The following is a 17,707-nucleotide window of genomic DNA, read 5'->3' on the forward strand; positions in this document are numbered from 1 at the left end:
AAAAAAAAACCACGGGTAGGTGGTATACAATTATGGATGGACTGCCGAGTGCCGACACAGAGGTAGCTACAGCCGTGGACTACCGTACTGTACTGTGTCTGCTGCTAATATAGACTGGATGATAATGAGATGTAGTATGTATAAAGAAGAAAGAAAAAAAAACCACGGGTAGGTGGTATACAATTATGGACGGACTGCCGAGTGCCGACACAGAGGTAGCTACAGCCGTGGACTACCGTACTGTACTGTGTCTGCTGCTAATATAGACTGGATGATAATGAGATGTAGTATGTATAAAGAAGAAAAAAAAAACCACGGGTAGGTGGTATACAATTATGGATGGACTGCCGAGTGCCGACACAGAGGTAGCTACAGCCGTGGACTACCGTACTGTACTGTGTCTGCTGCTAATATAGACTGGATGATAATGAGATGTAGTATGTATAAAGAAGAAAGAAAAAAAAACCACGGGTAGGTGGTATACAATTATGGACGGACTGCCGAGTGCCGACACAGAGGTAGCTACAGCCGTGGACTACCGTACTGTACTGTGTCTGCTGCTAATATAGACTGGTTGATAATGAGATGTAGTATGTATAAAGAAGAAAGAAAAAAAAACCACGGGTAGGTGGTATACAATTATGGATGGACTGCCGAGTGCCGACACAGAGGTAGCTACAGCCGTGGACTACCGTACTGTACTGTGTCTGCTGCTAATATAGACTGGATGATAATGAGATGTAGTATGTATAAAGAAGAAAGAAAAAAAAACCACGGGTAGGTGGTATACAATTATGGATGGACTGCCGAGTGCCGACACAGAGGTAGCTACAGCCGTGGACTACCGTACTGTACTGTGTCTGCTGCTAATATAGACTGGATGATAATGAGATGTAGTATGTATAAAGAAGAAAGAAAAAAAAAACACGGGTAGGTGGTATACAATTATGGACGGACTGCCGAGTGCCGACACAGAGGTAGCTACAGCCGTGGACTACCGTACTGTACTGTGTCTGCTGCTAATATAGACTGGATGATACTGAGATGTAGTATGTATAAAGAAGAAAGAAAAAAAAACCACGGGTAGGTGGTATACAATTATGGACGGACTGCCGAGTGCCGACACAGAGGTAGCTACAGCCGTGGACTACCGTACTGTACTGTGTCTGCTGCTAATATAGACTGGTTGATAATGAGATGTAGTATGTATAAAGAAGAAAGAAAAAAAAACCACGGGTAGGTGGTATACAATTATGGATGGACTGCCGAGTGCCGACACAGAGGTAGCTACAGCCGTGGACTACCGTACTGTACTGTCTGCTGCTAATATAGACTGGATGATAATGAGATGTAGTATGTATAAAGAAGAAAAAAAAAACCACGGGTAGGTGGTATACAATTATGGATGGACTGCCGAGTGCCGACACAGAGGTAGCTACAGCCGTGGACTATCGTACTGTACTGTGTCTGCTGCTAATATAGACTGGATGATAATGAGATGTAGTATGTATAAAGAAGAAAGAAAAAAAAACCCACGGGTAGGTGGTATACAATTATGGATGGACTGCCGAGTGCCGACACAGAGGTAACTACAGCCGTGAACTACCGTACTGTGTCTGCTGCGACTGGATGATAAATAATGATATAAAAAATATATATATATCACTACTGCAGCCGGACAGGTATATATTATATAATGACGGACCTGCTGGACACTGTCTGTCAGCAGAATGAGTTTTTTATAGAATAAAAAAACACCACACAAGTCACACGACGAGTGTTTAACTTTTTCAGGCAATCACAATATAGTATACTATACTGGTGGTCAGTGTGGTCAGGTCACTGGTCAGTCACACTGGCAGTGGCACTCCTGCAGCAAAAGTGTGCACTGTTTAATTTTAATAATATGTATGTACTCCTGGCTCCTGCTATAACCTATAACTGCTCCCCAGTCTCCCCCACAATTAAGCTGTGTGAGCACAGTCAGATATTATACATAGATGATGCAGCACACTGGGCTGAGCACAGATATGGTATGTGACTGAGTCACTGTGTATCGTTTTTTTCAGGCAGAGAACGGATTATATTAAATAAAACTGCACTGGTGGTCACTGGTCAGTGGTCAGTCACTAGTAAACTCTGCACTCTCTAGTACTCCTAAGCTCCAGTAAATCAAGTGTCTCTGTCTCAATCTCACTCTCTCTCTTCTAATCTAAATGGAGAGGACGCCAGCCACGTCCTCTCCCTATCAATCTCAATGCACGTGTGAAAATGGCGGCGACGCGCGGCTCCTTATATAGAATCCGAGTCTCGCGATAGAATCCGAGCCTCGCGAGAATCCGACAGCGTCATGATGACGTTCGGGCGCGCTCGGGTTAACCGAGCAAGGCGGGAAGATCCGAGTCGCTCGGATCCGTGTAAAAAAAGCTGAAGTTCGGGCGGGTTCGGATTCCGAGGAACCGAACCCGCTCATCTCTAGATAGCAGTACACTTGTTCTTAACTAACACTGTCTAAAATGACATTTAGAATACTTAAGTGTCTGTAAATGCACAGCGCTGATGATACAGGCGTATTTACAGACGAGACAGTGCCGAGCAGTCCTGGAGATCAGCCCAGCTATGTAATGGGGTCAAAATCTGTCAGGGAGTGAGGGAGAGAGAACTGCAGCTCCAGGGCGGGAACACCAGCAGTAGATGGTGCCCGGAGCAGGGGGAGGGGCTACAGGTCAGCGCCTTACCCCCTCTGCTGGACTTCACCACCGGGTACTGTGGAGCCTTTTATAAACGGATTTTAATAAATCCGACCTGTGCTCCTTGCCCTGGTGGATATAGTGGGGTCCCTGTGCGACACAGTGTCCACACCAGCAGCGCGGTCTGTCTCCTGGGACCGCGACCGGATCGCGATTTGCCGGCGAGTCCCACCAGGGGGACCCTCTTACCTCCTCCTTTTAGTGCAGCCATGCGATCCTGGAGAGCGGCAGCGGTGGTGTGCTGCATACTCCAGCGGCCGGTAACCCGGCCGCGGGAGTATGCAGTACAGCAAGACATAGAAAGTGCTGCGGCCCTTTGAAGTCTTCTAAAAAGCTCTTTTGCCTAGCGCAGCCCCACCTGTTAGTGACCTGCACTGCAGGCACCAACTTACAAACTGAGCTCCAGTGCCTGGAGGCGGGGCTATTGAGGAGTCAAAGCTTTAGCCTGTTGGTGCCTCGGATCAAGATCCAACTCTACCCCCCGATATTATTCCCTGTGGAATACCAGTGTACCCAGCTGCAGAAAGACCTAAATTCTTCGGCTATCATTTCTGGGTTATAAGTGTACGAACCATGTTGTGACGTGTACAATTTATCTATTGTGCCTAGCGCCTGTTTGCAACATAGTTTATTGGGCAGTGATATATGAACGCTCGCTGCAGTTCTTCCCAGCGATCAGGTCAGAACTGCATATGCGCCGGCGCACCGACGGCTGTTGTTGCCTAGTGATAGTGGTCGCTGGGCGGGAGGGGGCGTTTAGCCGCCGATTTGTGGGCGCGGTCCGGCCAACGCAGGCGTGGCTGGACCGTACGGGGGGGCGGGCCTCATCGGCTGCGCGACGTCACACGCAGCTGCTGCGAGCCGGGCAGCGACAAGTAGCTCCTGGCCAGCACCCAAAAGCTACGCTGGCTGGGAGCTACTCCTGAAGTACAAAAGCATCGCCGCTGTGCGATGCTTTTGTACTTCAGCGACGGGGCAGGGACTGACATGCGGGGCGGGCTAGCCCTGTGCTGGGCGTCTCCTCGCATGTCTGTGATCCTGATCGTAGCTGTGCTAAATTTAGCACAGCTATGATCAAGTCGGAATCAACCCCCTGAGTCTGTATACTGAGCACAACGAAACTTGTATTGGAAAAAAAGCTGCAGCTGCTACATTGTAGCACTTCATGACAAGAAAAACAAAAGGGATTTTTCCCACTCACTCTGCTGGCTGTTAGTAAGAAGAGCTATATACTATGTAATAATAGGAAATTTAGAGCTCTTCGTTACATATGTTTTGCAAAAGATATGATAAGCCTCCAGGCCACTTCACGGCTGCTCTATTACTGGAGGTCCCTAACTAAGCATAAGTCCAGGGCTTGGACCCCACAAAGTCGGCTCAGGCCCGACCACCCTAGGGCAGCACACCATTGAGATACTGAAGTGTTAATATGTGTTAAGAAAGAAGCAGAAGCTATGGGTTAGAAAGTGCTACAAAAATAAGGGTGTTAATAAAATACTCAAAAGAGTAATATTAGTTGAAAAATAGGAGTGTTACATAAGTGCTAAATAAATAATATGGCGTGCTACCCCAAGGTAGCCCAGTCACACCAGACCTGGGGGGTACCACTCCCCAAACTCATACAGCATAATAATAATAATAATAATAATAATATCCACTATGGGTCATACAATGCTTAATGTACGGCCACATGATAATGGCACATACAAAACTTATCCAGATTGAGAGCTAGCTTACCTGGAGGCACCCCTGTATCCTCCAAATGGCACCACATGCCCTCCTAATGCTGGCTCCATCTATGCACTAGCACTTCATGTACAGATTCAGAGACTCAGTGGCACACAGATATATAGGTGTTATATTTCAAAGTAATCAGAGCAGTGTCCTCCTGTGTCCTAGTTACATTGTGTTGCGAATAAGATGCATTTTCGGCAAAAGGCGCCCAACACTAGCACAGTCTCACGGAACCTGGTGCGCAGAGGGGCTGTTTGGCACGACTACAGCAATGATGTGCGAGGACATATCTATACCAAATTCTGCCGACATCAGTGTTGTACCTACTTGCTCAAAAGAATGCAGCATCATATAAAAAGGTAAAAGGGCTTCATAGAAGAGCAATAAGTAAAATGAATTATGACTTATGCTATAGTTCACATATTTAGGTTCTCATGTTTAAGCTAATATCTGATTACTGAGAAATAAAAGACCTTATGTATTTTACAATGGTTATGGTCAAACGCCAGATGGATAAGAAGTATAACAAATTATGTTAACGTTATGTTCGATGTCTGTTAAATGCTAAGTGGTTGTCATAATGGTCTACTGATCGTGTACGTGCGCCCCCTTACATGTGTATAATTCTGTATTTCATTATGTTTTTTTTGCATAAATCAATTTTACGTATCAAACCACATAATTTTATTAACAGATTACTAATATTTTAACAGAACAGATATAACTGTCAAAATAAAACTCCACAGTAAGATAGGAGACATTCAATTAAGAACATCTTTTGTAACTATGTAGTATTTATTTCATACTGTGCATATACAGATGTGCCCTCATACACTGCGCGTGTTCTGAGGTCACACTGTGCATGCGCCATGGTAATTTTGTAATGTAGCTCACAGTGAGGACTTATTCACAGAATGATTGTCAGGAACCATATGCGGGGGGAGGGCTGCCATCAGAAATTATAGGGCCCGAGACTGACAAACTTGGAAGAGCTCCCCCACCCCCGACCTGTAGCTCCCCCTAAAGCTTACCAGAGGGGGCCCGGGTGGCAGCAATGAGGATCGCCGGTACAGGCTAGCTGCCTGCGCGGTGCGCACCGGCAGGGCAGGCAGCCACGGGGGTACACAGAGCAGCAGAGTGTATTTTTTCTATTCAGCCGGCCGTGAGCGTCCGTGAGCCCCGATTGTCTCACGGCCAGCTGAATAGAAAGAATACACACTGATGCTGATTGCTGCCACCCGGGACCCCTCTCAGCCAGGCCCCGGGACTGGAGTCCCCACCGTCCCCCCTTGATGGCGGGCCTGGCGGGGGGTAACGGAGTGGCGGCAAAAACAAAATAATGTTACAACTGTTTGAAGGGTGTCTTTGCTGACATCTGCGATTGCGGATACAGAAAACATGGCACTAGTGTTGCAGCTCTCACGTCCACTCTGCGAGACGTAGACTCACTTAAGGGCTCTGTTTCCTCGGATTTGCGCCAATGCGGCGTATGTGTATGCAGTTCCTGAGAATTTGCGATGGCTCCAGTGGTGTTCTGCTTAATTCATTTCTGGGCACATGCTTCACCTGCATTGTTTCCAAAGTCTGTGACCGGAAAAATCGCAGCTGTGTAGGCTTTAGTGTACAAATCGGAAACAGGCCTTAAGTCGCTAATAGCATACAAAGGGCCTGATTCAGAGATGTACTGATTTGCACAGGTGCTGCGTCTTTGTAAACACCTGGTGTGCAGTAATATATTAATGCCGCAAGACAATAGACATCTCCTGACGGATTCTCTGATCTGCTTCTGTGTTTAAAGATGCAGCACCAGATTCCTCTGCTTGAACATTGGTCATCTGAGTAACATATGCCCCCATTTTCTGGAAAGCTGGCCGTACCCGACCCTTCCCTGCCCTCAAACAGCCGCAGCATGTCAATCAAGCTACAGCTTAGGGGGAACGACCCTTCCCCACCCCCAAACTGCCACATGTCAATCATGCTACAGCTCAGAGGACACTGAGACAGTTGTCGCAGACAGAGATCTGCACATGTGCAGTACAGATCCTTACAAATTTCAAAACATCGGAGATGTACACAATCCATCGGGTTTGTGTACAATTAGGTCCTAAGTACAGTATTTAGGATTAGTATAGCACATTGAGACGAATATTTTAAGAAAAAGTGGTATTGCATGACAAAGTCGCAAAGTCCATGGTGCTCCGAATGAGGTCAAATTGAGAGTAGGAGTATGTGGACACCTTTGTATAACAGAATGTACAGCAATAATAGGATTTTGGTACTTACCAGATAAATCCTTTTCTTTGAATCCATAGGGGGCACTGGAGTACTCTTGGGATATGGACGGCTTTAGCAGGACAGGCACTGAATATTTAAATTAAGTAACTCTCCTCCCCTCCATACTCCCAGAATACCTCAGTGTTTTTTACTGAGCCGAACAGGAGCGATAGAGAGGATGACAATGGAGAATTACATATAACATTATAACATAACGGACAACAATAAAGTTGATACATAACGTAACTGACAACTAAACAGTTGACACCATAACCGATATAGCTTGAACATTTGTACACGTCGGTGAGAATGTGTTACCATAAGATCCACTGAACTTACCACAAGACAGGTAAAACTGCTCTGGGTGGGCGTCCAGTGCCCCCTATGGATTCAAAGAAAAGGATTTATCTGGTAAGTACCAAAATCCTATTTTCTTTTTCATCCACTAGGGGTCACTGGAGTACTCTTGGGACGTACCAAAGTTTCCCCCTTGGGCGGGAGAGCTGTTTGGCACCTGTAACACTAGGCGGCCAAAGCTATATGCTGATGCCGCAAACGTATCAAACTTGTAAAAGCGCACAAACGTGTGCACTGATGACCTTATAGCCGCACGGCAAAGCTGCGTCGTAGAAGCCCCACGACCAGCTGCCCATGAAGTTCACACAGAACACGTGGAATGAGCTGAAACTGATGTAGGCGGCTGTAGCCTAGCATGAAGGTAAGCCTGATGTATGGTCAGTTTAATCCATCTGGATAAGGTCTGCTTAGAAGCTGGCCAACCCATCTTGGCAGCATCATAGAGAACAAACAATGTATCCGTCTTATGAACTGTAGACGTTCGGGCTAGATAAACGCGTTGTGCACGTACCACATCCAAAGTTCCTGAATCTTCTGATAACACAGGAACTACTATTGGTTGATTGATGTGAAAAGATGACACTACCTTTGGCAGGAAAGCGGGATTCGTCCGAAGTTCCGCTCTGTCATCATGAAACACCAAATACGGTGGCTTGCATGACAAGGCACCCATATTTGAAACACGCCTTGCTGAAGCTAAGGCTAGGAGAAAAACTGTTTTCCAAGTGAGAAACTTAACATCCACTTGTTGTAAGGGTTTAAATTATGAAGACTGTAAAAAAATAAAAAACCAGATTCAAGTCCTATGGCGCTGTAGGTGGTATAAATGGAGGTTGTACTCTGAGGACACCTTGCAGGAATGTGTGTACAGTCGGCAAAAGAGCCAAACGCCTTTGAAAGTAAATTGACAAGGCAGAGACCTGCACCTTTAGTGTAGATAAACGCAGTCCTCCATCCAACCCCGTCTATAGAAATAACAAAAGACGGGATAACTTGAAAGATGATGTCGGAAACTTCCGAGCTTCACACCAACCTATATAGGCATGCCAAATTCTGTGATAATGAGCTGCCGTAACTGGCTTCCTAGCATGTAACATGGTTGGTATAACCGATTCCGGAATGCCCTCTCTTCTTAAGAGGGCGGTCTCAACAGCCACCCCGTCAAACGCAGCCGCGCTAAATCGGGGTAAAGGAACGGACCCTGTTGTAACAGGTCCGGACGTAGCGGGAGCGGCCAAGGATCGTCTGCGAGTAGTCCGCGGAGATCCGAGAACCATGCTCTCCGAGGCCAATGAGGCGCCACTAGTATGACTGTGGTGGACTCTCGTTTGATCCGTTTTAGCAACAGAGGGAGCAGTGGAAACGGTGGAAACAGATACACGAGGCTGTACGGCCACGCGATCGTGTGAGCATCCACTGCCACTGCCTTTGGATCTCGTGTTCTGGACACATACTGGGGTGTTTGGTGATTGTGGCGAGATGCCATCAGGTCCACTTGTGGATAACCCCACCTCTGGACCAACATGTGAAACACTTCTGGATTTAATGCCCATTCTCCTGGATGAAAATCCAGACGGCTGAGATCATCCGCCTCCCAGTTGTCCACACCCGGAATGAACACTGCCGACAATATCACTTGGTGATGCTCGGCCCAATTGAGGATTCGAGCTACTTCCCGCATGGCCATGCGGCTTCTCGTTCCTCCTTGTTTGTTGATGTACGCGACTGCCGTCGCGTTGTCTGACTGCTCCTGGACAGTCTGAGACCGGAGCATGTGCACTGCTTGTCGTAGCACATTGTAAATTGCACGGAGTTCCAGGACATTTATAGACAGCAATCTTTCGTGATCCGCCCAGAGACCCTGGACCACAGCTCCCCAACCTCTGAGACTCGCGTCCGTCGTTAGAATTATCCAATTCCAGACGCCGAACCGTTTCCCTGCGGTGAGACTGTGTACTTTGAGCCACCAGAGTAGAGATACTCTGGCCCGTGGAGACAACCGCACCATCTGGTGAATCTGCAGATACGAGCCTGACCACTGTGCGAGCACATCCAGTTGAAAAGGACGCGAGTGAAATTTTCCGAACTGAAGCGCTTCGAAAGCCACCACCATTTTCCCTAACAGTTGAATGCACAAATGTACCGAGACTGTGCGCGGCTTGAGCACTAACTGTACCAGATGACGAATACTCTGCACGTTCCTTTCTGGTAGGTAAATTCTTTGATTCACCGTATCGAGAATCATTCCTAGGAATTGAAGTCGATGAGACGGAATCAAGATTTGATTTCTTGAAGTTGACAATCCAACCGTGCTGAACTAGCACATTGTATGTTAGCAAAGCATGTTGGAGGAGCATCTGTTGAGACGGAGCTTTGATGAGTAGATCATCCAAGTACGGGACTATTATCACTCCCAGGGATCTGAGATGAGCTATCATCACAGACATCACTTTGGTGAATACCCGAGGCGCTGACGAGAGGCCAAACGGTAGAGCCTGAAATTGGTAATGGTTTTGCCGTACCGCAAACCGTAAGTACCTCTGATGCGGTGGCCAAATTGGAATGTGTAAGTACGCATCCTTGAGATACAGCGCAATCATGAATTCCTGTGGCTCTATACCTGCAATTACTGACCGCAGGGATTCCATCTTGAATCTGTAGTAAGTGACGTACTGATTGAGACCCTTTAAGTTCAATATTGGTCTAACCGAGCCATCCGGCTTTGGTACTATAAAAAGACTGGAATAATAACCCTGACCTTGTTAATTAACAGGGACCGGAATCAAAACTGCTGAATCCAGCAGAGACTGAATGGCAATTTGCAGAACTGCCTTCTTGTCTTCCGACACAGGCAGTCCTGTCTTGAAAAACCACACAGGTGGGAGACAGTCGAACTCTATTTTGTAACCTTTTAACACTAAAGTGCGGATCCACCCATCTGTGGATGTCTGGAACCACGCCAAATGGAACGTCTGAAGGCGTGCCCTCACAACTGGAGATCCGAGATGGGCTGGGAGCCCGTCATGCCACTGGCTTGTCGGTGACCTTAGCATCCTGACGACTGGTGGTGGTTTGTTGAAAACCACGTCCTCTACCTCTTCTACCAGGTGTGGTTGTTCCTCTACCACGGCCTCGAAAGGGCTGAGGTCTAAAGGATTTGAACGCTGGTCCAGAGTATTTCCGTCTAGGTACCATTGGAGGCAATGGTAGGAAAACAGACTTCCCCCACGTGGCCTCAGAAATCCATTTGTCCAATTCAGGACCAAACAACTTCTCGCCACCGTAAGGTAACGCTTCTATTCCTCTCTTGACCTCTGCCTCCGCCTGCCAAGAACGCAGCCAGAGTGCTCGTCGTGCCGTAACTAGTGACGATGAAAGGCGAGAACTGACCTGACAGACTTCAGTAAAAGCTGTACAAAGATAATCAGCAGCTTCACAGATTTGATCAGCAAGAAGTATAAGGTGGTCGTCCTGTAGGGTGGACTTGAGTTCCGTTATCCATACAATTAGCACCTTAGTTAGCATAGCTGATAGCTTACGCTCTGAAGGGTCTTTAAGCGTAGTAGCAGTTGGTACTGGAATGGTTAATTTTTTAGTAAGTTTTGACACAGACGAATCCACCATTGGCGGATTCTCCCATGTAGATGTCAGACTCTGGAAACGGTTAACTAGACATAAATCGGCGAGGTATAGAAAACCGTTTATCTGGATTCTTCCGTGTCTCTATTAACATCTTATTAAGAGATTCCAAAAAAGGAAAACACACTAGAGATCTCTGTTGTTTAGTAAATACTCCCTCATCATTTGTCAGAGGTTCTTCAGTCTCTGTAAACTTCAGAGACTGACGCACCACCCTGATAAGATTATCAATGCCTGGGCTGTCAATATCCTCACTATCTGACTGCTGGTCTAATTCGCCTTCCTCATGCTCATCTTGCGCAGTGAGATCTGGCATAGAATCGTCAGAATGCAACATAGCAGAAACTGGTAAATTATAAGATAAATGAAAATTATCCTTTCTACCCGAAGTGGACTTGGACCTTGGCAAAGGCTGAAAACCTTCTGGTAACTGTGGCGGTCTCACCCGAGACTCAGATCTTGCCGCCTCCCGCTCGTAGCGAGCGGCGGCCAATTCTGATTGCAACCCAGCCATTATATCCGCTAATATCGCCCATTGAGGATCCGGGGATGAAATCGGATTAGAAATCGGAGTAGAAATCGTATTTGTAGCTGAATTTACAAAACATACTGTACATGTGGTAGAACCATCCGGTAACACACTCTTACAGACATTGCAGTGAAACTGCTTTTTTGTTTTTGCTGGTGCCTTACTCATTATGCAGACAGACAACACAAATAGACAAGACAGACGGCTCGCATGACTCAGTAAAATTGTTACTAAGGTGTGTCTATATATGGCCGAAGTGCAGTGCACGAGGCCAGTACTATAAGAAACCTGATCCAAAATTCCCACTAACACCCCTGCGCCATCCGGTGGAGTAGTGTTGTAGGACAGGAACGTTCTGGAAGGAGAAACAGGAAGCATGGTTAAAATGGCCCCCATGCCATGCTTACAGCCATAGTAACATTCCAGGGTATAATTATGTACCTAGGTACATGTATAACCCCTAACAACCTGTTAATATAGGCTTAACAGCCTATTTGCAATCTCCCTTTAAACCCATGCAGCTTTGCTATAATATTCCGCTGTATGGGCATACTCTCCCCACCCCCCTGCAGCTGCGCTGCCTGGTATGGGAACAGACCGCGGCAGCAGTGAGCGCTGTCCGCGGTCTGGAAATACAACGGCTGCAGACTTTCCCCCCGCACTGCTCCCTGTGTCTATCAGCAGCCGGGGAGCTGCGGGTGCAAAGCGGGCGCCCGAAGCCAAGAAGCGGCGGCTATGAGCTGCGGCTGGGGTCCGGTCTGCGGTGCAGGGAGCTATGTGGCTGCTGTGAGTGGTGGCCGGCGGCTCTGATCGGCGGCGGGCGGCTCTGGCGGGGCAGGCGACGGTGCATAGAAGTCAGCGCGTTCCCCCCACACAGCGGGGTGGCAGCGTGAACTGACCGCCCTGTCTCCCCCAGCATACCTGAGTCCTGTAGAAGTGCGGCTATGACGGGGCTTCTGCTGTAAGCTCCGTCCAGCCTTCCTGCAGCTCCGAGAGTGAGCTGCTTGTGGCCGTGAGGGTGCTCCTTGAATGAAGGCCGACACGCCAGTAGCTGCTTCTTGCAGCGTGTACTATCCTGGACCCACGCTTCTTGTTAAGCTGGGAAGGGATGTAAAAATGAATACTAATTAAAAAAAAAATTAAGTATGTGTGGAAGAATCCACTCGTGCTTGTCACTGGGGTATTCTGGAGTATGGAGGGGAGGAGAGTTACTAAATTTAAATATTCAGTGCCTGTCCTGCTAAAGCCCGTCCATATCCCAAGAGTACTCCAATGACCCCTAGTGGATGAAAAAGAAAATAAGAGTGACTCTACCTGAGACTGAGAAGATAAGTTTCTGCAGGTGCTTGACCTTAAGTTTTCCTGATTTTTCCTGTCGGATCCACTCTGTGTAATGCAGGAACAGGACTGGGGTCTTGGTGGCACATGGGATCCTGATTGAGCTTTGCAGCCAGCATGGGAAAATCCATCCTCTGAGGAGAAGTTCTGTAAATCCAGCTCTGTGCACTCCACCGGTGCATGAGACCAGTGCTGCCTTTCTGAAGCACAGGAGTGAGTTTGTGTGCATAGTGGCTCTGTGGCACCCTGGCTGGGCTCAGCAGAAGACCCACATCCAGTGAAGCAGTCACTGCAACCTGAGTTTCGGATTAAAGGTTGTGTCTCTGATACACTCCGAGTGTAATGAGGTTTGGCAGGTGGAGGAGGAATGGCACACAGCTCCACAGATGGTGGCAAGGAACATAATGCACTGGATGTGGCACGGGGGCTGGTGGAAACACTCTCTGAAATTACATGAACTTCCTCCACTGGACCTGTTAACAAACATGGTTAGAATTAGTAAAAATAAATAATATACAAGTATGGCCTTAGTTGGGAGCCAAGCAAAAAAGAGCAAGTAACTGTGAACCTTGGCAAAACCACGTTCTGAAAGTCGGGTAGATTTAAAAGGTGCAGAAAGATTTAGATGTGGGTGGGATGTATTCAAGCTCAACTAGGTTGCAATGTAAAATTAAAGCTGTCCAGCATTTGTGGGCTGCATGAAAAAGTAGCCAGTAATTACCTTACTGTATATGCAAAAGAATATAAATGTTTTTGCAAAATGTTTTGTCAAGGTGCACAGTAACTTGCTCATTTTTGCTTTATAGCCAACTCAGAATCAGGTATTTAAATAAAGAGTTTCTACGCTCTGAACATCGCATAAAGTGCCAAATTCCTGTCCCATCACCACAGATTACTGTTTGCAAGCTGTAGCTACTGTTCTTATAGCATTTCTGGGCCCTACCTTCATCAGGCATATAGAGCATGTAAAACATTTCAGCATACCTCCCACCATTTCTACTATCTACAGTAGGTTGTGTGAAAAGCATGCGTGATATTTTATTCTATGTCTTAGAGAAGGGGCAGCGGTTAGCATCCCGGCACATTGGATCTTAACATGCGCAGATTGCCGGAACCCTGACTGACGGCATCCCAATGATAAGTATTGGGGTGAGTGTTAGGGCCTAGGGGGAGTTAGGGTTAGGCACTATGGGAGGAAGTTTGGCCGTAGCCACCACCCCCTTGAGTCTTATCCCTAGCCGCCACCCCAGATGGCTTAGGGGGCATGGGAGGGGTAAATGAATTACCCAGTCCCCTGCCGGCATTCTAAAACTCAGGATGCCGCAGTCGGTCATGCGATCGCAGGCATATATCAAATACTTTGTGATTCTTGTTTTGCCAATAATCCACCTTCATAAAATAGAAAATAGGATTTTGGTTACCTACCGGTAAATCCTTTTCTCGTAGTCCGTAGAGGATGCTGGGGTCCATATTAGTACCATGGGGTATAGACGGGTCCACCAGGAGCCATTGGCACTTTAAGAGTTTAATAGTGTGGGCTGGCTCCTCCCTCTATGCCCCTCCTACCAGACTCAGTCTAGAAACTGTGCCCGAGGAGACGACATACTTCGATAGAAGGAATTACACAGATAGAGGCGAGATTCATACCAGCTCACACAACAGGCAAATCCGGCTAACATGCCGGAACAATTCAGCAACGGCTGAAAAAGTAAATAACGCAGAACTTACCTAGGAACCAGGCAGTACTGAACTATAAAACCAAAGCAGGAAAACGCAGCGCTGGGCGAGCGCCCAGCATCCTCTACGGACTACGAGAAAAGGATTTACCGGTAGGTAACCAAAATCCTATTTTCTCTTACGTCCTAGAGGATGCTGGTGTCCATATTAGTACAATGGGGATGAACCAAAGCTCCCAGTACGGGTGGGAGAGCGCGGAGGCTCCTGCAACACTGCTTGACCAAACTTGAGGTCATCAGAGGCCAAAGTATCGAACTTGTAAAAGTTGGCAAATGTGTTCCACCCTGACCATGTAGCTGCTCGGCAGAGTTGTACAGCCGAGACACCCCGGGCAGCCGCCCAGGAAGAGCCCACTTTACGAGTAGAGTGGGCCTTTACAGATTTTGAACACGGCAATCCTGCCGTGGAATAAGCATGCTGGATAGTGAATCTGATCCAGCGTGAAATCGACTACTTAGAAGCAGGAAACCCAATTTTTTTGGGATCATAGAGGACAAACAGAGAGTCACGTTTCCTGTGACGAGCTGTCCTCTTCACATAAATCTTCAAAGTCCTCACCACATCCAAGGCCTTTGAAGTAATTGAGTCAGTAGCCACTGGCACTACAATAGGTTGGTTGATATGGAAAGCCGATACAACCTTAGGCAGGACCTGTGGACGAGTCCTAAGGTCCGCCCTGTCTTCATGGAAAATCAGATAGGGGCTTTTACAAGATAAAGCCCCCAATTCCGACACACGTTGTGCAGAAGCCAAGGCCAACAAAGTGACCGCCTTCCAAGTAAGAAACTTGAGATCAGCCTCCTGTAGAGGCTTAAACCAAGCAGATTGCAGGAACTGCAACACCACACCAAGATCCCAGGGTGCCAACGGCGCCACAAAGGGAGGCTGGATGTGCAGAACCCTTTTCAAAAAGGTCTGAACCTCAGGGAGGACAGCCAATTGTTTTTGGAAGAAGATAGACAAAGCAGAGATCTGGACCTTGATGGAGCCCAATCTCAGTCCCATATCCACCCCTGCTTGCAGAAAAAGGAGAAAACGTCCAAGTTGAAACTCCACCGCAGGAAACTTCTTGGCCTCACACCAAGAAACATACTTTTTCCAAATGCGATGGTAATGTTTAGACGTTACCCCCTTCCTAGCCTGTATCAGGGTAGGAATGACCTCACTCGGGAGACACTTCCGAGCTAAGATCTGGCGTTCAACCGCCATGCCATCAAACGTAGCCGTGGTAAGTCTTGATAAGCGAATGGCCCCTGCAGTGGCAGATCCTCCCGAAGAGGTAACGGCCTTGGATCTTCCAGTAGAAGATCCAGTAGATCCGCGTACTAAGCCCTCCTTGGCCAGTCCAGAGCAATGAGGATTGTCAGGACCTTTGTTCTTCTTACCAGTTGAAGAACTTATGGTATCAGAGGAAGTGGAGGGAACACGTACACTGACCTGAACACCCACGGTGTCACCAGTGTGTCCACTGCCTGTGGGTCTCTCGACCTGGAACAGTACCTCCGCAGCTTCATGTTGAGGCGAGAGGCCATCATGTCCATGTGAGGAACCCCCCACCAACCGGTTACCTCCTCGAACACCTCCGGATGGAGGCCCCACTCCCCTGGATGGAGATCGTGTCTGCTGAGGAAGTCTGCTTCCCAGTTGTCTACGCCGGGAATGAAGATTTCTGACATCGCCACCGCGTGCCTTTCTGCCCAGAGGAGGATTTTTGACACCTCTGACATGGCAGTCCTGCTCTTCGTTCCACCTTGTCGGTTTATGTAGGCCACTGTGGTCACGTTGTCCGACTGCACCTGAACAGCCCAATCCTGTAGAAGGTGTGCTGCTTGCAGAAGGCCGTTGTACACGGCTCTTAGCTCCAGAATGTTTATCGGGAGAAGGGATTCTTAATCCGACCACCGTCCTTGGAAGGTTTCCCCCTGAGTGACTGCTCCCCAACTTCTTAGACTTGCATCTGTGGTTAGAAGGATCCAGTCCTGAACTCCGAACCTTCGGCTTTCCAGAAGGTGAGGCAGTTGTATCCACCAGAGGAGCGAAATCCTGGCTTTCGGAGACAGACAGATCCTGTGGTGCATGTGTAGGTGAGATTCCGACCACTCTTCCAAGAGATCCAGCTGAAAGGGGCGAGCATGAAACCTTCCGTATTGTAGAGCCTCGTAGGAGGCAACCATCTTCCCCAGAAGGCAGACCCGGGTAGGCTTTAAGACATTGCATCACCAATGCTTTCTCCACCGGCAGAAACACCCTCTGCACCTCCGTGTCTAGGATCATTCCCAGGAAAGACAGCCTCCTTGTCGGCTCTAGGTGAGACTTCGGAAGGTTCACGATCCATCCGTGCCCCTTGAGCAGATGTGTCATGAGAGCAATGTATCGCAACAACTTCTACCTGGCTGACGCCTTGATCAGGAGATCGTCCAGATACGGAGTTATGTTCACTCCCTGCTTGCGCAGGAGAACCATCATCTCCGCCATCACCTTGGTGAAGACCCTCGGTGCTGTGAACAGGCCAAACGGCAACGCCTGAAACTGATAGTGATCGTCCAGCAGTGCAAACCGGAGGTATGCCTGATGCGGAGACCAGATGGGAATATGGAGGTACGCATCCTTGATGTCAAGGGACACTAGGAACTCCCCCTCCGTCAGACCTGAGATGACAGCTCTCAGAGACTCCATTTTGAATTTGAACTCCCTGAGGTAGGGTTCAAAGATTTTAAGTTCAGAATTGGCCGTACCGAACCATCCGGCTTCGGTACCACGAAAAGGTTTGAATAGTAACCTTTGTTCCACTGATGAGGCGGAACTGGAACAATGACCCTGGACACCACCAATTTTTGGATAGCGTCCAGAAGAATTGTTCTGTCTGTCAGCAGAGCTGGCAAGCCTGACTTGATGAAACGGTGAAGTGGGAGATCTTGAAACTCCAGCCTGTATCCCCTGGACACAATATCTAGTACCATGGGGTCCAGGCCCGACGACACCCAGACGTGGCTGAACTGCCGGAGTCTTGCCCCCACCTGACCGTCCTCCAGCCCTAGCTGTCCACCGTCATGCGGAGGACTTTGTATTAGAAGCGGGCTTCTGGTTCTGGGAGCCAGCGGGAGCAGGCTTCTTTCCTTTAGCACGACCACCTACCTCCAAGGTTTTTCACGTGCTGCACAACTTCTCTGAAATTCCCTACCTCTCCCCCTCAGACTCTCCACCTATCTACAAAACTTCAAACGGGCTCTCAAGACCCACTTCTTTACCAAACCCAGCCAAATCTCATCCTAACCCTCTGTTCCACATTCTCTATGTACCCCATCTGTGTCACCCCTGTCTGTCTACCCCTCCCCTTTAGATTGTAAGC

At 48.1% G+C, this 17,707-nt stretch overlaps 1 protein-coding gene across 4 annotated transcripts in view; it reads right to left on the reverse strand.

Moving 5' to 3' along the window:
* EDA2R (ectodysplasin A2 receptor) overlaps positions 1 to 17,707 on the reverse strand; it is a 272,056-nt gene that overhangs the window by 95,014 nt on the left and 159,335 nt on the right. For 3 of the 4 annotated variants that reach the window (XM_063937068.1, XM_063937069.1, XM_063937070.1), the window contains one exon: positions 12,598 to 13,094. In XM_063937068.1, coding sequence (XP_063793138.1) covers positions 12,598 to 13,094 — 497 coding nt within the window. The remainder of the gene's footprint in view (positions 1 to 12,597; positions 13,095 to 17,707) is intronic. The other variant, XM_063937071.1, reaches the window with a different exon arrangement.

Source organism: Pseudophryne corroboree, chromosome 8, assembly GCF_028390025.1.
Source record: "Pseudophryne corroboree isolate aPseCor3 chromosome 8, aPseCor3.hap2, whole genome shotgun sequence".
Classification (NCBI taxonomy): domain Eukaryota; kingdom Metazoa; phylum Chordata; class Amphibia; order Anura; family Myobatrachidae; genus Pseudophryne; species Pseudophryne corroboree.